Below are 23,030 nucleotides of genomic sequence, written 5' to 3'. Positions count from 1 at the left end.
GAGGTAGGATTTTCAAAAAGCCCAAGGGAGTTAGATGCTCAAGTCTTATTAAAATTAAAATTCAGTGGGACACGGGCACCTGTCTCCCATAGGCTCCTTTGAAAATCTCAGCTTCATTCATAGATCTTATCTCACTTCAGACTGAGGGAGAAACCCCAGCTGATCATAAAGTTGTTACTTGTGAGCGTTACAGATTGTAGGATCCCATCACATGAAAATGTCTAGCTTGCATTGTCTATATGAATGTTTGAATACCAGATAAGTGGATCTAATTTAGCTTCGGTTTCTGAAGAGTTATAGACAATGCAGTGGCACTTTTCAGTAGATATTGCTTACTTTTCCCCATGATTACAAATATTTGAATACAATTATTCCATCAGCTGGACACATTTTCCATCCCATTTCTGCTCGAACAGTAGTATAATTTAGTGTTGATTTAAAAGACAGTCTGCCTTAAAGCAGATTGCAGAGTTTGCACACTGTGAATTGTAATTAAAGTATAAGGGGTTCTTATTATGTCAACAACTGGCATGAGAACCCCTGAGCAGCAGGTGACCCCAAACATGTGAGGTTTGTGACAGCTAGGATCCTTCTTTCACTGGTTTAGCAATCTGAAAGACCAAATTGAAAGAAGCCCAGAGGCTGTATATTTCATTAGGTCCCAAGGGAAGTGTGGGATACAGCTTCCTTCTGTTTCCCTGGGATGTAGCCAAAAAGTTTCTAGAGGCTCTGTTTTTGACAGAGGCTTGCTGAAGGTAGGAGGGGGGACCTTCCGCCAGTCACGCATAGGACCATAAATTTGACATTTCCCACAGTTTCTTTGAGTCAGTGATGTTGCTGTGTCAGCAATATGTCCCAAATCTTGTGCTTTGTATTGTTTGAAAAGGAACAGTTAAACTTTCAGGGGAACTAAAATGTTTTTCTTCACTGTCCAATAGTTTGTCTGGTGCAAAACCACAAAGGATTATAAAGTACACATCTCAAAACAAGGTTTAGCTTTATCAAAAATATGTGTACTGTGCACACTCCTACAGTATATACCTTTTTAAAATGAAAAAGAAAGCAGGATGTAGAAATAAAGATGACATTTCTTCCAGTAGATAAAGCAGAACAGCACCGAAAAATATATATGTAGGACTTGATTGCAAGAGTGATAAGAAAAGGAATTTTATGCAAATACTGGGCTAAATTCATCCCTAGTGTTATTCCATTGAAATCAGTCCAACCTTGGTCCAAAGAGTGAATTGTGGCGCATACTAGTCTATAATGTATTAACATGCTTTGAGAACTTAATGTTGGAAACCAATAGATTCTTCATCCTCAGTCCTTCCAGTCCTTTTGTGATTGACCCATAGCCATAACCAGTAGAAACTTGTACTTTTCGAGTTCTTGCAAGAAACTCCTCCACACTATTTCTGCCTCTACAGGAAAAAAAGTTGACACAGCAACTCTATTACTACTTTTTCCTCTTTGACTTGTGTCTGTGTGTCTGTGTCTATGTGTGTTCAGCCTTTTAATCTTTGTTAATGAAGTTTTATTAAAACTTGTCATAAGAAATTTTAAAAATGAAGAGTACTCAGCTCATATAAACTATTTAGAAATGTTTTATTTCACACGCTCACACACAGATGGATCTATCAGTCTATCTATTGATCTATCTATCCATCCTGTGACCATCACTGTAGTGTCTGAGTACTTTCCATCACAGTGATCAGCTGTTGTATCTTATCTCTGTTCCCAGATATCTCTGTAAGTCCCACAACATCCTAGCACCACCTTACTGTACAAATCTCATGATGGTAAAGGGTTTGCTGGTCTTTTTAGTATATAAACCCATATTTATAAATTTATTATTAGGGAGCAACTTGTCTAGTGGTGAGAAGAGGGGATTGGGTTTCTTGACTCCCAAGCACAATTATCAATTCTGCCACAAATCTGGTGAGTGGCCTTGGTCAAGTCACATAACCTACCGAGTTTCACTATAATTAGATTGCATAGTGACAGATATTTTACAAATGTGATAGATCAGATTAGAGAGAGATTAAATAGATTTCAGAGAATTTCTACCTCACTGAAGTATTTTGCGAATTCATGTTGGTAAAGTTCTTTGATGTTGCATGAAAGGCATATTAGAAATATAAAATATAATTATTTGTCATCTCTTTGTGAAAATTTGCTCAGAAATTAAATTTTTGAAACCTCGGGCACAAGGTTTCATCTGGGCCTTAGGGCTTGTCTACACTACCCTGCAATTGGGATTACAAGGGTATGAACAGGGGTGTGCACCAAAGTGCTACTCTGTAACTCCCCCATGTGGACGCTGTGGGCATAAACTAAAAGGTTCCTACTTTGCGTTAACATAGTCCTTTTCAAACAGGACTATAGTGAGAACAAGGAACTTTTTAGTTTGCTCCCACAGGATCCACATAGGGAAGTTACAGTGCAGCACTTTGGTGTGCAGAGCTATTCACACCTCTGTAGTCTGAACTGCATGCCTTAGTTTGGTATTTCAGAGATTTTCAAAAAAAATTGATCTATTGCTGTATAAGCAGGATTGCACCTAATATAGTTTACCAGTTTCAGACCTTTTTTTATGGGCATGTAACTTTTAAAAAGTTAATATTGCAAACATTTTGCAAGCATTGAATCCATAACAGGGACCAGATATTTTTATGTTATTGTAAACAAAAATATTAAAATGGCATAAATATTAAGATTTTGAAAGTAGCCCAGCCCTGCACTGCTTTCCATAAAGATATGTATTATATGATTATTCTGACATGATTCTGCCTTTAATTATATTTCTACCTTCAGAAGTTACTGGCCTTTTACACATATGGAGCAGAGGCCAAATTGGTACTAAGAAATATTTGACCAAGTCCTTTTAATATTTTAGTTCATACAACGAACAATGATGGAAGTGTTCTGTTGTGATTAGTTTATTTTAACTGCACTGTGGTAAAGACACCCAAATGGCATTTGCCCTGGCAATAGGTGAATCTATATGAAAATGTTGTTACCAATAGCCCAGGAAGGTATTTATCATAGACCAATGGATCATTTACACTTTATATGGTTTGTCTTGGTTTCTTTGGAGAAGGCTTTGGATTTTTCATGACTAGCCAGCCTACAAATACGACTTCAAAGATGTTTCCAAACTAACACTGCAACTTTAAATTTGTCAAGGATTTAATTTTCCAAAAGCATTTGTACGATATTTTCTCTGGGAAGTTTTAGCTGCTCTTAGCTAATTTATCGACTACCCGAACTGAAGGTTCCCGACCTCTGTAATATATGCTAAGAGGCATATGCTGTAGCACATTAAGTACTGCTGCACAAAATACTCCCTTGTAGGATTCCCATCATCTTTGTCGCAGACATTATTTATGACATTTTAGTCAATATTTGCATGACAGAATGGTCAAAATTATTTTGTTTTAGGCATACCACTGATAACTGGAGCCATACTCTTTATCATTCTTTTACATTCATTAGTCACTCTGCAGTGTTTTTAACATTTTAAAACACTCATGCAATTCAAAGGCAAATAGATTTCAGCCAAAACGCCTTCAAAATTATCTTTTTCCCTTTGAGTTATTCAGCGATTTTTAACACTTCATATGTTTGATGTTTTTTTCTTTAGTCTCAGCAAGGCAAAGTTTTTGCCGGCTTTGAATACACTAAAGATATGAGTTTGGGAGAAAAAACGCAAGGTAACCTTAACTTAATGTGAAAATGTTATCAGACACAGCATAAGGTATAGCCAGCCCCCAAAAAGTGGGTATTTGCCTTCTAAACAAAGGGTAATTTTTTATTTTTTGTATTTTACAACAAAACTGATTAGTGAATAGTCTAACGCAAGAAAATGTTGCTGTTAATAAAGTTTCCTCAGTGTGCCAGAAAGCAGATGGTGGCAACAGAATAGCGTTTTCTTTTGACAGCTTTTCTGAATGCTTTCTAAACCTACAAGAGATTTTGCTATTCGATATTTAAATTTCTGACACTATGATTCTTTTAATCTAAAAACAGAAATAGAAACTGAAACTTAAAATTGTAATCAAGTCAAGCTGTCTGTTCAACAGACCAAACCTGCATCTTTAAAAGTTTGATTGAAATTTTGTCTACTCGATCCAGTGCTCTGTTTTAGGAGTTTGGGGCTTTTCTTTTTTTCCCTCCTCAAATTTTAGTTTCTCAGCAATGGAAGCAAGTTAAAATGAATTGTAATTAATATTTTCAGAGTGAACACTTTAAGCTTACTCTTTTTTTCATGCTGTGTTTTTTCAGTTCGCTGTCTTTATTTTTTTTCCCATAGCGCACCCTAGTATTCCACATATCTCCAAGGATCTGTTGTTCCCCAAGATGTTCATTTTAAATATTGCTTCATTCTTTCCTTGCTTATAGCCCTCAGACGTTGGATTTTGGTGTAATTTGGCACAATGGTTCTGTATAGACTCTGCAGGATATCACTTCTCTATTAGTTTTAACTTTGTCTTCTGCCTGTGTGGCTTATATACTCTGCAGAAGCGCAGTACAGCTAGACTGCCTAACAAAAAGCCTCTTTCTCTTCTGACTGAATCTGTCTTGTCGATGCCAACATGATACTGATGCAGCAAAACACATCCTGATTTTTATGGTAATTTAGTTTTCTTTTAAGCTGCAATCTGCAATATTGTGGGAGCAGGAACGTATCTGCAAAGCAGCGATTGGTGGGTATTCTCTGTAGACAGAATCTCCTAACTTTGGGAGATTGCTTCAGACTGACTGCAGTATTTCTGAAATTATTTGCAAAAAGCAGGCAGGTTAGAAGAGAGGAAGACGGGCTTTGGGGTGCAGAGCTGGTGTCTGGCAAGAAGGAGAGCTTAGAAGTGGCAAGCAGTTTTTTCAGTTACATACATTTCCGTATTTTCTCAAGAGGCGTAGTTCACATGAGGCTAACGAAAATCTGAAATGGAAATTTTTCAGATGCCACGTTGAACTCCTCAAGTGCAAAGAACAAGGAAAAGACATCCACCAGGGGGGGAAAGTTGGCACTACAACCAAATATGTACTTAAAAGGAGTTGAGATGAGAGCTAAGAGGCAAGGTGTCAGGTACACCCCATTAAAAGAGAGCTGTGAAAACTAAGTTTCCACTATGAATCCATAATAAAAAATTAGGCTTAAACTTTGCTCACATTGGTGCTGACTGTAACTCAGTATTGAGCTGCTATTGACCAAAACGTCTGGAAATATCAATTTATGTCACCTTTCTTTTTATTCTTAACTAATCTCACCTATTTTTATTTGTGACATTATTCTTCTTTGTTTGAAATACTAATCCTTAGTATATCAAATGGGCCCATTCCCCAGCAGATTCCTCCTTTTGTAAATGTTAGTATATAGGGTTTTTTTTGAATATTCTTTGAAAACTTTTCTCCTGTAGTTGGTTTTTTTTATTCGTTTTCTTGCTTTTGTGTAGAGCAGTCAAGTCTTGGGTGAAGTCTAGGAAAAGAATGAGTTTAGCAAAATGCCTAGATTGAAAAATACATTATGTTGCTGGTGCCGGGAAACAGCTGGACTGGTATTGGTGCCACAGCTAGGTTTGCCAATTTTGGTTGGACATATTCCTGGAGGTTTCTTCACATGACATAATCTTTAATTAAAAATTAATCTTTAATTCCTGGAGACTCCAGGACAATCCTGGAGGGTTGGCAAGCCTAGCAACAGCAGCTGTGAGTGGAAAAAAGACCAACTTTTGGAAGTCACCTAAAGATTCTAACTCCGGGGTCGGTACATGCTTTTGTTTGTTTTATAAATAGAGGGCAGAACTGCACTGCTCTTACTGCCACCCCTTTAGGGCAATCCAGAGAGCAACCTTGAGATGACCTTGTAATGCTGTGCATCTTGGCTAGAGGAAATGTGCCTCGTTGCAAGTGATTACGTGGTTGGGGGAGGATAAGGGATGAGAACAAGCACCAGAATGAATAGCCTAGCAAACGCCACATGCTTGGATCCCTTAGGGATGGGTCTGTCACAATAAATATATAGCAAAAGGAGGTGTGAGGGTGGGGAGAGATTGATGTGTGTGAATGTGCTGCAGCCCAGTGGAGTCTCCGTATATACTGAAAATGGTGGACACAGTTCTCCTCTCAGATGCACTGGGGTAGACTCCATTGAAGTCAGTGCGGTTTACACTGGTGTAAAACCTGTGTAGGCCCAGAGAGTTGTACCAAACCTACAAGATCTGCTTCAAGCCATCATGGAAAAACATCGTCTGCGCTATAATATAATACAGTGCAAAGAAATGTACTATTACAATTAATAATTTAATTAGGTACCGATATGGAAGGTGCTTCAGTTCAAAGATTCTTGTGGAAGTGATTTGAAGTTGCCTCCAAAAAATGAACGAAAAGATGGCAGACAACAGGGATCCTAGGGGTATGTTTGCACTGCAATAAAACACCCCTAGCTGGCCCATGTCAGCAGGCTCGGGCTGCAGGGCTATAAAATTGCACTGTAGACATTCAGGCTCTCACTGGAGCCCAGACTCTGGGACCCCATGAGAGGGGAGGGTCCCAGAACCTGGTTTTGGGCCCGAGCCTGAACGTCTACATTGTATTTTTATAGCCCTGCAGCCCGAATCCCATGAGCCTGAGTCATCTCACATGGGCCACTTGTGGGTGTTTCATTGCAGTGTAGACATGCCCTAAGGGAGACTAAAAGGATTCAGTCTGACTGACATTAGTACCAGGCTTTTAAACCACACTTTTTCCATGCAGTACAGTTGGAAGTTTTCTAGTTTAACCATGACAACACCGTAGTTATGGTGCCTATGTATAAGAGGGAACGATATCTGGTGTTTAGAGCAAGAGATTATGGGCCAGGCCTCTTGCCTTCTATTCCCATCTTTTAGACATTGTAGCTCTGGAGATAAATGACTTAATCTCTCCATGCCTCAGGTCATTCATCTATAAAATGGGTATAATATTCATCTTCCTTACAGAGGTATTGTGAGGTTTAACTTAATCCTAATAAAATGCTTTGAATTCCTCAGATGAAAGATGTTATATGAGTGCACATTATTTTATTATTAATAGTAATAGTTTCAGTGTGTCATTATTTATAATGGTGTTTTTCTAGTTTTATACATTTTTATCAGTTCACATATTTTGAAATGTTATAGCTCAAATGAGCTTTAATTAATTACAGATTGAAGTTCAGACAAATGCTGTAGAATTACTCTATAGTTTTAAAGACCTATATACTGAGCGTGCCCGAACCCTGCTCACTGACACTTTAGGATCATCAATGAAGCCCTTCAGTGTTTTAAACTCTTCATTGGTGTGCATATTCAGAACGTTGATGGCTTCTAAATAGAGTGGTTCAAATATTTCAAAGCACTAGAGATTAGTACAGTGTGAAGCAATTTAAAATTATTGTACTGCAATTAATTTTAAATAAGTGAGCACTGCATCTGTCTAGAAACCCATATAGATCCAAATGGACGCGCTCTAAAAAACTGAAATGATCCAATAAATTTAAATCACTTTAAAGTCATAGAAATGAATAGTGTAAATCAGTTTGTGAGGGACGTAGGCAAATTTTGTAGAAAGGAATCCAAGGGTTAAGGCTCAAATTAGATTTTTTATTTTGGGGTTCATGATGATGAAAAATAGGTTAATTTATATTTCCCAGTGGTTTATCCTGGCTCTTATTTATTCTGATTTTTTTATTTCCCAAGATTGTAGAGGCTCAGAAATCCAACTTTGCCCAGATTTTTTCCCCATTACAAATATCTTTCTCCAAACCTATGTAAAAAAGGTATATAAGACAAATAATGGTCCATACCTAGGAAATGCCAAGTATATTTTTAAGTGCAGCTGAAAAATACTGCAAAATTAAATATTTTACCTCATAAAAGCTCATTTTTCTTGTCAGGCTGGATTACTTAGGGAATATGGATTTTTTCACCTCTAAATCATCAATTAAAATATGACCCATGTCAGTAGTTATCAAAATTAATTACAAGCTGATGGCTTTTTGGAGGCCTATGCAAAATGAATTTGTGGTCTCAGTCCAGTTCTTGTAGACAGGGGTCCAGGTTAAAAAGACAGTCTCACAAGTAAAAGAGGGCCTGATCCAAACCCAGTGAAATCAGTGGGATCTACTGACTTTGGATCAGGCTTATGAAGATATATGGACAGGTTCTTCTCAGATCTCTAGCACTTCAAGGCACAGTTTTGGTAGATATGTACAACTCTCTCCACAATATACTGTTAGGTCTAAAATTCCAAATTATCTTCCAAATATCATAGCCAGAAATTTATTTGTTACCCAGGGAATTTACTTGATTATTCCATTTCACTTTTTTCCCTAAACTCTATTGAATAAATAGTACCATCGCTTCCTTCTTCATACAGCAGCTCAATGTATTATTGGGGTGATTGTTTACTTCAGGGTAATTTCTGCCTCTTGGCAAATGACTGGTGAGTGTCTGTCCTGACACTGATGTGGGACGCCAACCAAATGGTTTCCTGGATGGAGTACGAGCCCCACTTGGTTTTTAAGGACCGGTTAGTAGCTGACATTTGCAAAAAATTGTTTCCAGCTTGCTCCAGGACTGACGGGGAGTTCCAGAGCTGTGGAATGACAAAAAGCAAAGGGGCCCCCTCTGTATGGCCTTTTTAAGGCCTTACCTTACTTTTAGACAGTTGTCATTATCTTTGTCTAAAGGTCATGGCTAAATTGAATAAAAGGAAAGCTGTGTGTTCCTGTCGATGCACAAAGGCAGTATTGACTTTCCTAATCCAGTTTGCTGAGGGGTGAGAGAATTAAATTAGATATCTAAGCACAGAAATTGAGAGCCTTTGAAAACAAAGATAAGGAGACAGGCTGTATTTTCCCTTTCCTGGGAGCACTGGGCTCAAGATTTTGCAGGTGTGTCATCTGATCCATGGCTTGCATCGATCAAAACTGTGCCAATGCATATTTAATTAGCAAGGGGACCCTGGGTGCATTATGGCCATCATCCCTATATTGAATGGACTGTCAGACTTTCTGAATGCTTCCCCACCCCCAGCCCCGCTTCGTTGTTTGGGGAGCTTCTGCATTTTGTCTGAGCAGCTAAAAGTTTCTTTGTTTTTAGCTGCTGATGCATACAGCACCACTGAGGAGAATACAAACAAGTAAAGTCCTAAAGTGTTTATTTTGTCTAGGAAAAAGGGCTGAACAAATTTGAATCCTTTGGGTTCGGGTAACAGATTTTTGTGTCTCTTGGAATTAAAAAAAAACAGTTGCATGTTGTTTACTTTAAGAATATCTTATTATAACAAATAAAATGTGTGCTATGGGATTCCTTAAGGAATCCTTTGATGACAATTTGAATTAAGTCAAAATTAATGTTTGCTGCTGCAAAGAAATACATAGAAAATGTTCCAGAAATAAATCAATAAGCAGGAATCAAAGGCTGTAAACTGTTTTAAAAACAAACAGTTAGACGTGAATCAAATGCTTGTTTGTAATATCAAGCAGCAAATACGGGAATACACAGATTTCCCACATTCTAGGGCTATCGCATGATACCAGTAAATCATTCATGGATGGACTCGTGAAAACAAACAAAGTTGATACAGCTTTGGAGTACTATTATCATTATAGTCAAGTTATACACGCTGCTCCCATTTCTTATGACTAAGGAAGTAATGAGGAGTTTTTGCCTCAGACAAGTTAGCTCTGGAGTTTCTGGGATCTCTGCTTCCATCTACCTTGTTACAAAGCCTGATTATTCAGACAAAGTGTTGCTTGATAAACAGATGTAATACACAAAGTCTGCTTAGAATAAAGAGCAACAGACTGTGGGCACATGTTTTGGTCTCATTCAAACTCATCAGCATAGTCTAGCTAGCTGTTTTGTCGCTAGTCTACTTACAGGGTAGCTTAGTAACGTCTTACTGGTGAAGTAATAAGGAGTTTTTTGCCACAAAAGTTTTGTGGCAAGGGCTCATGGGAAAATCATTTGCATACATCTTGTTACAAAGGCTGACTACTTCCTGGCTTAGACAAAGTGTTGCCTGATAAACAGACTTAACACACAAATGTCTGTCTGGAATAAACAACAGCAAGCTTTGATTTACATTTCCATTATCAAAGATAATCTCTTTCCCAGTGTACAGGAATTAAGAGTCCTCTCCTTATAAAAACCAGACTGGCATTGCTGTGATTTTACCACCGCAGAACCCTTGTTCATGAGTTGAAAGGATGTAACATACTGTATATGGGGTGCATAAAATAAGAACTAGACGGCTGGTATGGATATATACATGTGTGAGGCAGACATGTATGATAATGACACATGGGCACTTGGAACACCTTATAAAATAGTTGACTTGAAGGTGATGGCTAGAATTTAAATGTAGATCAGTGTCTTATTTAAAATAAATAAATAATAGTACACACCCCTATAACTATAAATAGGCGTGGCAGAATTTGATTTTTATTTTTTTATAATTTCAGTGGATCAATGTTTATTTTTAAGCATTTTAAAAATATTTATCAATTTAAATTTTCACAGTTGCACAAAATGATGGGTTTTAAGCTTTTTTTCTCAATTTTTATTTATCCAATTTTCACTGTGCTGCGAGGTTGTCAAACAATAGAGGGGTCAGAAAATAACTATTTGATGACGGTAGACATTTAGATTAAAAAACGAAAGCCTTATAAACTGTTAAAACACAAATTGTCAACACCACATGTCAAAATATACAAAATAAATATTCTGAAATGAAACTCTAATGAATTCTCAAGCAGCATTTTTCTTACTTTGCTTATCTGCAAATTTTAATTATTATTGGTGGAAATATTTTTTCGTCAGTTTGTGTGTGTTAGGTGAAATTTACATTTATCGATATTTGCTGAAATATCTAATCCTTCCAAATCTATCTATAAATAACAATTGTAGTAAATTTAGTAAAAGTAAGTATAAAAAGTCTCAATACCTGTGCTGGTTTCTGCTTGTAAATCACTCGTCCCTTAAACTCAGCGTACAGGTTTCTGTATAAAGGGATATGATTTAGATTTTTTATATATATATAAATCTTTGGTGGAATCTGTACCCCAAATTATAGATGAAAACTGTATTGCATGAACACAACCCAGATGTATAAATATTTTATTACAAATAGGACTCTGAAACTTGAATAAAATGTCAGACCATTATACAATATTTTCCCAATAAAACATGACATGAATGCAAAATTTTACTTGTGCACTTTTCTAGTGCTTGTGAAAGATGTGGACTGACAGTACTGAAGAAAGGAGCTCTCTATTTACTTATCCACAGAACAGGGTCAGCATGGGCAGTGTTAATACAGTCTTCCTCATTGATCCCCACCAACATGCTTTTCCTCGATCCTGAAGGGACCACCTCTCCCAGTTAGAGGATAGATACATTTCCATGCCCATTCACACACTGGCTTCTCTGATGAAACCAATAACAAGGGTTCAGTTATGATGGGGACACTGGTTTGGTAGGAATTAATCTGACACCCACTAATTCATTTAACCTAGAACACCAGATAGCCAAGATAGGTTGCTTAAGATCACTTCGGCCTAGATTCAAACAGGAAACGCTGAGAGGAAGAACATCGCATGTCCTGAATGAAAATGTTAGAGGAGATTTTCTGTTTACCATACAGTACCTCTCCAAGAAAATGTCTTGCCTCTCAAGGTAGCAAAATTATAAGTAGTGTAGTAGTGGTAAGTGGATAAGTGTATTTTGATTATCAAACTGCATAAGCAGTTGGTAAAACTATGGTCATTTTCTGTGAGGAAGTAGGATATCTCTGTGCCTCTGTTTCAGGTCTGTTTCTTCTTTGTCTACAAGTAAGGACCGCGGTGTTAATCTGTTGATGTTGCTACCACCTAGAACCCAGAGTTTTCACTGAACCTTTCATCTTTCCTTTTTATCGTTGCCAAACAATGGATCACGTCTATTCAACGGCACACATCATCACGAGCCCTTTTTCTACAGTGTAGTGAATCTGTGGTCACACACATACAAGGCACCACAATTTACAGTGGGAATGAAACCCAGGACCATCAGCGTCAGAAAGCACAAATCCCTCCTGCTTGAGCTAAAGGACCGTGCCTGTCCACAGTTTGAGGTCAAGTTCAAGATCAGACTCAGCTCTTCCATATAACGCCCACTGTTGCATTGGGATAGCATGTTTTTAAGGGCCTGATCCACAATATCAGAGGCTGCTTCAGAAAATCTGGCCCATTTTGTCTTTTTTCACCCCCACTAATAGTTGGCTCCAGGAGATACAGAATAATATAGCTTCAAAATTCCTTTTATTCTGTTTCCTTATAATGATTATTGATATCAGCCCCATCTGAGCCCCGATAGTCCAGTAAACCAAGTGTACTCTCATGCGTGCTAACTCTTGCTACTTTAGGGTTAAAATTCTATCGGTGGGCTTTTTTTAAACTAAAAAATGCTGCGCTATTCAAGGTTAAGCTTCCTTAAACATAAAACTAAACTCCTGGATTTAAAAAAAAATCAGCAATCCCTAATAGTGCTTCCTCACTATAATGTTTCCAACTCCATCTGAAATCATTTAAATACACCCCTTAATAACATGCACTTTATTGTAATATACAGATTCTTTGGCTTCCTACCAGCCCTAGCTTCAGGCACCAATGAAACTCGTTGCCGCAGGGGGCCCTGGATTCAAGAGGGGCTCCCATCTACTGTATATTTTGTTTTGTATGTTTTTCACTGGCTCTAATTATTGCAGGTGGTAGAATTTAGCTGGCAATGTCGCTGCTAAAGAAAATAGGCATAAAGTGTCTATAGTGTATTGTGTGAAGCAGCTATCAAATACATAGAGAAGAGAATATCAAATGCATTGTTAAACTGCTTTATAATAAGTGATTTTATTGATTTCATGCAAATACTTAGAAAACAGTCTTTCATTTATATCTATTATGTATGGACAAAAATTAATTTATTTCTCTAGTCACCTGTTTGGCTAACGGACTCAGTAGGACTGACATCCCACCCACAATATCAGAACCCACAAAACATGAAACATTCAGAAAGCTGGGGTTTTAAAGTTTCCTTAATCAAAATGAAAAATTGTGCAAGCTATTGCCAACTCAGGAAAAAGTGAGGTGGGCTGTGAACAAAAACTATGTAGTCCTCGACAGGGTTATAAAATACAATGGCACTGAATTTTGCCAATCCTTTAATTGTGTGGTGGCACATTTATATGTGCCAGATCATCTGCAGCATCTGAATAAAACCAGGGAAACAAAATTCTGCATAGAAACATTTTGGCTAAGTGCCTTCTTCAGTGTTCTTATCAGGGGTTTCCATGAGACGGTACCTTGCATGACAATTCTGAGCAGACTTTTGCCCAGTTAGTATTTTTGGGAGCCTTAGATGATCTGTATCACCGTATTTTTAAAAACACATTTTACTGCATTTTATTTTCCTTTGCCCGTTTGCAAACACTATAGTTTTTGGGGGTATTTTTTACATGAGGAGAGGGTTGCAGAAAAATAGGATTTGTAGCTAGATGTGAAAAAAAAAAAAAAAGGCAAGTCTCAATATGCTAACAAACGTTCTGGGCTCACTGTCTGTCTTGCCACTAATTCTGGTGTCTGGAGCGCGGCGCTAAACATATACAAAAATGCATTCTTTGTATCTCAGCATCCAGAGAGAAAGTCTAAGTTTCTGTGCCGAATACAGGATATGGAGCATCGATGAAGAGCGAAGGTGCCACACTAGGTATCAGAAGTGTGCCAGCTCGTAGCTTGGCATCCTTGCATGTACCAGTGATCGGCCATCCCCGCTGCCGTCTAAATGACTTTTAAAATATTTTTTTAGTTATTCATCTTATTTCCATATTTCTTCACTGTCTGTTTTAAAAAATAAATATTTTTACTACATTTTAACATTATTTTAGTTGTAACGGTCAAACAGTGATTGAACAATGACTTGGTGGGGAAAAAAGAAACATAATGCATGTCCTATGCAATGAAATATGTTGAATTAGTCCTTGAATGCTGACTGAATTTTTAACCTTTGTGGTACCAAAAACATAAAACTTCTGTCAAAATATGGTGTCCAGAATATGGCAACGCTGAGGATAGGCTTATATGGACTATCTGCTATCCAGGATCTGAGTTTAGAGATAATGCTAACCCACAAAGTTGATATTTAAAATAAAATGTTAGCGACAAAGTTTAAATTTAAAATCTTTGCCAAGCTTCCTTTAGGAAATGATTAAAATAATACATTTAGAAGCTGGAGGAGAAGATAGTTCTTAGAGGTAGATAATAATGTTGTGGGATAGCACATTGTCAGTTTTTTTAGCTGAACTTCACGTTGATTTTAACTACAGATATCTACCCTGGAGCTTTCTTTACTAAACATTTTTAATGTTAATTTTCATAAAGTTTCTAATATAATGTGTGCACCTTTTATTAGATTTAGTGTTTAATTTATACGGAATTGTCCTTTAAGCTTTTTCACAATAGTTAATGGATACAGTAGCAGGTAAATTTTTAAAAAATATTTAAAATAGGCATTTTCTTTATAGTACTCAGTGGTAATTAAAAGCTTCATTTGCTTAAAAGCAAGGGGCCTTTTTAAAGCAATATATTAGCATTGCTTGACCCAAGGTCTCTAGTAGTGCTGCTTCTTTCAGTGCTATTAATACCTCAAAGAAATAGAAAGGGTGGTGTTATCACTCTATTGCAATAGAAGTAAGATTTTCAATTTAATCACAGTTAAGTGTCATGACCTTTTGATCTTGCATTGACTTCTTACTGAAATGTAGTCCAATTTCAGACAGCTAATTCTAAACCTTGCACAGTCAAGGTGACGTGAGGAAATAGGTTTACCACAAATGTAGATTTTTTTTAATACAGTAACAAATGGTTTCATTTCTTAAGTGTGTTTTGAGTTAAAGCTTTTTTAAAAGTTTAAATTTATCCCAAATTGTTCTTTTACCCAAAACTGATAAAGTGTGATTTCTTTTAACTCTGTAATGTTTCTGTTAGTCTTAAGAAAACCTAGTTAAGAGGTTGAGTTTTTCTTTAGAAAATATTTTTTTACACATATAAAGCATTTTTTCCAATTTGAAGAGCAGACAGTTAAAAATAATTATGAAACAAAAATCTTGTTTACCCAAAGCTTCTCTTAAAAATCCTTATTTTTTAACTAAAAGCACCTTTTTTAGTACAAAAGAAAGTGAATGTAGATTAACAAACCTACATCAACAGAGATGATCTTACGGGTCGTTTTATTGTTTCAGGCAAATATATTAGTAGGTTAGTTGGAGACTTCTAACTGGGAACCTGTAGAATTCATTATTGGTGCATGTCCTGAAGCCGTTGGTTCAGCATCTGATCTCGCTTTACACCATGTAAATGAGGAGTAATGCCATTTATTTCAGTGTGCTACACCACTGTACCCGCAGGGAAAGCATGATGAGAATCAGGTCTTCTATCTGTATTGTGAATTTCTGTTGCTGTAACATATAGACAGTAATCAGAACATGTTAGTTAGCATTACTTTTATAGTTAGTTACTGCTATATGCCAGTTTAAAAATATGTTTTGACTCTGGATTAAGTCTCAGGTTTGTATGCAACATACAAACTGCATTATAAAAAAATTGTAGAAAAGCAGTTTAAATCAGGCTTCCTCTAAAGAGAAGATTTCTCTAAGCCTAATTTATGCTAATGCACAGACTGAACACCCCATGCAATGATGTAAACAAGATACAGTTTCTTCCTAGCATAAATATGACCAGGGTACTGGCCTCCTAGCATTGTCATGTCCTAGTGCAACATTCCTGTCCTTAGCTTGTACTTTCAACCTTTTAAGGAAGTCTGGCGCCTGTGATCTACTTTCCACAGCAGACCCTGTAATTTTTGGCTGTATTTTATGTTTTTCAGATTCAAGTCAATCTGAAAGTCCCAGCCAGCCAAGTGAAGCTGATATTAAGGACCAGCCAGAAAATGGTAAGTTCTTACCTGCTGCTACTTTGGAATATTACAATAGTCCATGTTTACAAGGATTTTCATTTTCAAGTAATAAGTGCATATATCTAGTATAAAAAGACTCAGTCTTTGAACAATTGACTGGAGATCTCTGCAAATGAATGGTGCATCTTCTTCATAGTTAAATGCCATGGTTTCACAAAATTAGAGTAGCATTTGTCTCTACAATCCTGGAGGGAGATCTTTATTCCGTTAAAAATTGTTTTAATTTGGGGGATGCTGTAATAGAGCCTGCTGCATGCAGCACTGGGGTTCATTTCACTATAGCAGAGGCTTTCAATCCATGGGTCATGAGTCATGACCCTCTCAGGGGTGCCTACAACATTACTTTCATTTTTATCTGTGTGCTTTTAATGTCGTTTTGTTTATTGATGTTTTCATGATAACGGAACACTCTGAAGTACCTGACTCACAGTGTCTGTCCAGTTCATCGTTTTAGATTGTGGGATTTCAAATCATCCTGCAAAACAAAACAGTCGCTTTGAAGTATTATCATTTTTCTGCAACCACTTCTCTCTGCCCCTAAAAAGTACACACAATAAAACTGACAGGCAGTTCTCCTGAAGCTCTCGAAGCAGGACTGGAAATCTATGAACACAGCAGCCACTCAAACTATTAACCACTTCTTGAGTGATAAAAGTTTTTTCAGAGTTGTCTATATTTTCATTGGCATGCTTCTGAGAAGGTGGTAGTATTACATGGAGAGAAGAGATGCAATAGAACTCAAATCTTAATTTGCTGCTTCTTTTTCTACTTTTATTTCTAAAGCTTGTTTCTGAAGACAGCTTTCGACCTTATTAGAAAGCAGCCCCATGGCTGTGAATTTTAAGAATACTGCAGTGAGACTGCTGCATTGTTTTAATAGGGAGTCGTAGGCACAGAAGTTCCATTGAGAAAGGCTAAGCCATAAGGTCACTACTGTGAGCAGGTACTAGTATTTTCTGAGGTGGGACAGTTTCTAAGTAGAAGTATTGGCTGTGTGGAATTGAACCCATGGAAGGGCCATCACAGCTGGCTTCCATTGTAAAAGGGCCCAGAGAAGCATTTGCTGTCAGTAATTGAGCTAGGGGATTGTATGTGAAAAAATAGATGAAGATACAAAGGGAAGAGCTTGAGGTAAAAACAATACCCTTCTCTTCCCTTCCCCCCCGCAAAAAAAACAAAAAAAACCCAGCCCAACATCTCTTATGGCCCCTTTGGCAACTGAAATTCTGTACCTTCTGTTACTACAGATAATTATTTTCATTAGTGCTTGGAATCAAAAAATGATGACATCCAACATTGGAGATAATTGAAACTGAGACAGTCCCTGGTTATTCTGAATTTTTTTTCTGATGTTTCTAAAAATTGTACTTATAATTATTAGTAGTAAGTGTACATATTGTAGTAGCATCGAGAGGCCCCAGTTGAGAGTGGGGCCCCATTGTGCTGGATGCTATCTAAACACAGAAAAGAGGCTTGTAACATCTGCCCTGTAGGGCTTACAATCTAAAGCCCCTTTCACACTTATGGGAGCATTAAAAATCTCTCTCATATAGGATTTCTATATATACAAGAGAGAATTCTCATATCCCTTTAACAAATCCACCAGATTGATTTTTGATTTGGTGTGCTTTTATTGCTGCCTCTCTTCTTTATCGTACGTCACTGTTTCCTTGTATGTTTTGAATGTTTATATTGAATACTTGACTAGTAAATAAACAAGTCACAAATAGGGATGAGACAAAAATGGTGGTGCTCAGATCTGGATTCCATTTGGATTAGAGTTCAGAGTTAGAGTTTAGGGTTCAAGGCAGGATAGAGCTAGTGTTTATATTCAATAATATCAAAATCTTAAGAGCTTTTCTCAGGAAATTTCAGCATCACACTCTAAAAATCTCATGGTGTCAGGTGATGTGGTGAGATGTCTAGCATTCTGGATCACTATTTCTCTCCCTCTGAAATTTGAAAGGTTTCAGATTTGAGGGCCTTTATTCTGCTCATCTCTAGCCACAATGTCTGAAAACATTTTTCTGACTGTTGAATGACGGTGTCTAGCTTCTCTTATCAGTGCTGTTTTACAACAATTATAATTTATTGCAAAAGGATTGCCAGGTTTGGAGATGAATTGGCTAAACTGTGAAATCTGTTCTGCCAGTTCTGAATTTTTTTTTTTAATATGTTGCCTCTGTTTATTAGGTCACATTTTAATTTAGACTTTGCTAGGCACCCCGAATCCTTCTGACTCTGGTGTTCTGTTGTTATTATTTGTGTCTGGTTGATATTCTTTTGCAGCTTCTCAACATCTGTTCTCCTTACTGTGCAGTGCTCAGTCTAAGGAAGCACATTTCACAACTGCCACCCAAAAAGCAGCAATGACAGTGAATAATATAAAATGTGTCAAACCCCAGTAACACTAAATATGTCAGTTCTGGAGCCTTAATGCTTCTTGTAAATCAAACTTTAATGAATTATTGGAATGTCACTGGTGACTTGTCAATAGTACTTTTTTCCTTAAAAAATAATCGGGAAAATTATTCTTATTCTCAGTTTTAGTAATGGGTATTTTTCCCCGCTATAACAGAATCCTTGTATCTGATTAGTTGCAGTTTGCAGTATCTGTGTGGGAGAATCCCTAAACTAACACATGCAGTTGGGTCTAAAAGGCCTGATCCCTCCAGGTTGATGTTGAGTTCATTCTCCGTGCACACACAGTCCACAGCTTGCAGTGTACCTGACCCAGCATGGAGATCAACATAGCCCTGCAGTTCTGATCTGCTGAACGCCAGGATGAAAGCCAAACTGCAGGCTTTAGAAAATGAAAAACTGCACACACAAAAGTGCATACAGAAATCATATTCACTGTGTTGTTCCACACTTGCCATAGACCCCGATCCAAATACCTCTGGAGTCAAGGGGAGTCTCACCACTAATTTTAGTGGCAGTTGGATTGTGCCCACAGAGAGGGAAATGTCGTAAAAATCAAAGAAAATAGCAGTGGGATAATTCTGCTCCCACTGAAGTCAACAGCAGAGCAACCAGATTGAGGACAGATTTTGGATCATATTGCATGGATTTCTGTAAGGAGTCTACAAGCGTATCAATTAAGAGTACTACCCCTCACATGCACACATTCCTTCATTTAAAAAAATAAATCTTTAAAAGCCTTCTGAGGGTTGCACAGCCCCTCTGCTTGCCTGTTAATATCCTTTCTGTTCCACTCCATAAATTCTAAAGTTATTTATTATACATATATATTTTGCATAGCTTGAGTAATGTAGGTTCAAAAGGGTCAGCTATATAGCCCTGAAAAACAAGGTCTTCTACAGTAAGTTTTAATTCATTGTTTAAAATTCTGTAGGTTGCTTTAGGAAGAATCATCCATTTAAGTTTCACTAAACTAAAGCTAATGCAAATAATTACTCTTGTATTTAGAGCCATCCATTTTCTCCAGTGGGTTTCATGGTTGCTATCACTCAGACAGAGCCAGCAGACAGAAAAATATTTGGTGCCAACTGCTCCCAAAACGGCCCCTGCCACTCATTTCTTTTCTTTAGCCTTTGCTAAGACACAGCTTCAGGCAACTGCTTACCCTATTAGCCCTGCTACAACTAATAGAATCCCAAAGAAAGAAATTTTTTTCAAGAGATCCAGCAAAGAGATGAACAAGTGTATTGTAGCCATCACAGGACCCTCTTCCTGGTCTTCACTGGAAATCCCCAGATTAAATCCTAACCAGATAAAGAAGGAAATTGAGAGCTTAAAATGGAGAGAAGGGAAAATCATGTGTCTCATCTTCAGATGGGTAAAAGGCAAAGTATATGAAGGAGAGCAGAAAAAAACATCATGAGTCTCCCAATACCAAATTTAGTCCTTGGCTCCCTCCTGTTTGTATTCAGAGCTGGTTGATATCTTCATCCAGGCATACATCGCAGCCTGACTAGTTGGAGCAGAAAGAGGTCTCTCCAACATTAGACAGACTCTCCACACATGAATAAGAAAAAGCGATGGGTGTAGAGTCTGTCCAGTAGAAAACTCAAACAGTGGATTGACTTCTTCTGACCATGTCCTTCAACTGCCTTTGGAAAAGGAGGTTGGAATAGCTCTCAGCAGCAAGGTACTCATGAAGAGACTGGACTTGTTAAAGAGGAAAACAGTTTATTCTTCGAGTAGTGTCCCTGTGGGTGTTCCACTGTAGATGTGTGTGCGTCCCTGCCCTGCTGATTGGAGAACGTTGGTAGCAGTGTCTGTTGGGTCAACAACATGCACTGTCACTGTCCTTGTGCTTGGCCACGAGGCTAGCCAGCACACGTGGGCTAACCATCCTCAGTTCCTTCTCAACCGCCCCTGGCTAGAGACGGAGCCTATAGCTGTCCATTAGCAGATCATTAACTCTCCTTTTCATCTGTTAATTTTTAGCTTTCTTCTGACTTTTATTTGGCCGTGCCTTTAAAAAAAAACAAAAACAAAAAGAAGAAAAGAAAAAAAAAATCTGGCATCTGATTACCAACATATGCCGAATACATTGCTCATACAAAATCCGTAGAGGGGAGATTTTTATCTAACAAATAAAATATTTAATGCCCAAATCAAATGTTTTCATTCTAATACATTCTTCCTGCTTTGAGCTGCAAGTATCTTCATATCACCACAGGTAATGAAAGGCACCTTGTTCTTCATTGCATTAAAAAAGACCAAACAATGATGTGAAGCAACTCACCGAACATGTTTTTCAACCCTGCAGTAATTAGACTGAACTTGTAAACATTGCCATTTAAGTAGCGCTGGTCTTGGGTATTAAACATGAAAGAAACGCGTTTTTAAAAAAATACCAACAACTTTTCAGTGCTTAAAACCACAATGGAACAAATTGTGGCCCCTCATAATGTGCGTGGTTGAAGTGGGGATGGGATGGATGTAGGGAACTCTCTGCACTCCCTTCCCCCTTCCCTGAGCAAGGCTGCTCAGGACAGACATAATATGTCTGTAGGTGCAAGAGAGTGCAGTGCTATGTGGAAGGTCCATGACTGGGTGAGGGAAGGGTCTCTGTATGCAGCAGCCAGGGTTCACTGGCATCCATAGAGCAAGTATAGGAAGAAGCACCTCACACTGCTTCCTGCATGGTTCTGGAGGCATTATACCGGGGTCGGCAACCTTTCAGAAGTAGTGTGCTGAGTCTTCATTTATTCACTCTAATTTAAGGTTTCGCATGCCAGTAATACATTTTAACATTTTTAGAAGGTCTCTTTCTATAAGTCTATAATATATAACTAAACTATTGTTGTATGTAAAGTAAATAAGGTTTTTAAAATGTTTAGGAAGCTTCATTTAAAATTAAATTAAAATGCAGAGCCCCGGCCAGGACCCGGGCAGTGTGAGTGCCACTAAAAATCAGCTCGCGTGCCGCCTTTGGCACGTGTGCCATAGGTTGCCTACCCCTGCATTATACCATTCAAAGGGTCTGCATGAGCAGTTTGCCTCGGCAAGCGCACAGCTGAGCCCAAAGTGTACTGAATTCAGGGAGTACAAGAAGAACCTGGAGTTTGTTACTCTCTAGATTATCTGGATGGGTAAAATTTTCAAAAGTGCCTTAGGAACCGAAGGGCTTGTCTTCATGTACAGCACTACAGCCGCCGTAGTGCTTTAGTGAAGTCGCTCCTACGCCAATGGGGGGAGAGCTTCTCCCATCAGTGTAGTTAATTCACCTCCCCGAAAGGCGGTAGATATGCCAGCAGGAGATGCTCTCCCAACAACATAGCGCTGCCTCCATGGAGGTGGGGGGGAATTTATGTCAGTATAATTGTGTCGCTCATGGGTGTGGATTTTTCACACCCCTGAGCAATGTAGTTATACTGATATAGGTCTGTAGTGTAGACCTGGCCTAAGTCCCATTGTTAAAAGTGACATAAGCACTTAGGAGCCTAAGTGTAATTGACATTCAATGAGATAGATTCTGAGGCTCCTAATAGGCTCCTACATCACTTAGGCACTCTTGAAAATGTTACCTAACATCTTCCATTTTTACCTGTTATGTTGTTAGAAGGACCTTACTCTAGCTACAGTATAATACATGGAAGAAAAATGTTTTGTTCTTTTTAACTGAGTGAGGTAAAGGTGTTCTTAAAAGCGCTGCCTCTTGATATATGTTCCAGTATTTCATCTCTTTTTCTCTCCTCTCATGAAACCTGCAGTAATTTCATTGCTGTGCACGATTATCATCTTTTTTTCCTTTTTGTGTCGTAGAACACAGATCAATATCCCAAAGAGACACTGATGAAATCAAAGAGCCACTCTTATGGCATTTACATGTTGAACCCAGTCTCATACCACTTTACTCTAATTCAGTTGAACACATGTTGAAATGAAAACTAATACAGTTAAAAAGTGCTTCATGTCAGCCTACTAACATTCTTAAAGCACCTCATTTCCAGGATAACCTGCAGAGGCTGCAGAGAAAGTTTTTCTTTCAGTGATAGTTGCATTTGGCATGATACAATAGAACCAGCTTTGTTGTTGTTGTTGTTGTTGTTTAGAGACTCATTTGGGTTGGATTTGTATGAATATGGAAAGCTGCTTTTCTCTTGCTATAAAGTAGCATGTGAGAAATCATCCCAAGCTCAGAGATCAAACTGAAATTAACTTCTCATCAATAAGTACTTCAAAAGAAGCTTAGCACTTGCAACAATGAATTTGCTAGCTTGGGGGTAAAGTAGAAGATCAGTGATAATTTCACCTTGTTTGAACAGACCTGCGTATAGACTCTGGGCCAAATTGTCCACAGACTCACACCCCTTAAAATCCCATTGGCTTCAGTGAGGTTACACAGGTGACTTTAAGCCAGGTTGTAAAGTTATGGCAGAATTTGTTCTGTAAAGTGGAGATTTGGTGCAGTCGTTCAGTGTGCCTTTCTACAAAGTGACTATAGTAGGACATTTCAGTCTAGAAGTAGACATTAGCTAATGAAAGTTTGATTTGAGGCAAATTCTATTTTATGTCCATTACAGT

General features: G+C 37.9%; 1 protein-coding gene across 6 annotated transcripts in view; it reads left to right on the top strand.

Annotated features, from left to right (window-relative positions):
- LOC113407395 (nuclear factor 1 A-type) overlaps positions 1 to 23,030 on the top strand; it is a 301,659-nt gene that overhangs the window by 151,835 nt on the left and 126,794 nt on the right. For all 6 annotated transcript variants that reach the window (XM_026655854.2, XM_026655853.2, XM_026655856.2 and 3 more), the window contains exon 3: positions 15,942 to 16,007. In XM_026655854.2, the coding sequence (XP_026511639.1) occupies positions 15,942 to 16,007 (66 nt within the window). The remainder of the gene's footprint in view (positions 1 to 15,941; positions 16,008 to 23,030) is intronic.

The sequence above is a fragment of the Terrapene carolina genome, unplaced genomic scaffold (genome assembly GCF_002925995.2).
Source record: "Terrapene carolina triunguis isolate 2854851 unplaced genomic scaffold, T_m_triunguis-2.0 Scaffold211, whole genome shotgun sequence".
NCBI lineage: Eukaryota > Metazoa > Chordata > Testudines > Emydidae > Terrapene > Terrapene triunguis.
The sequence above is the reverse complement of the archived record's forward strand: the minus strand, read 5'-3'. Positions and strand labels throughout refer to the sequence as shown.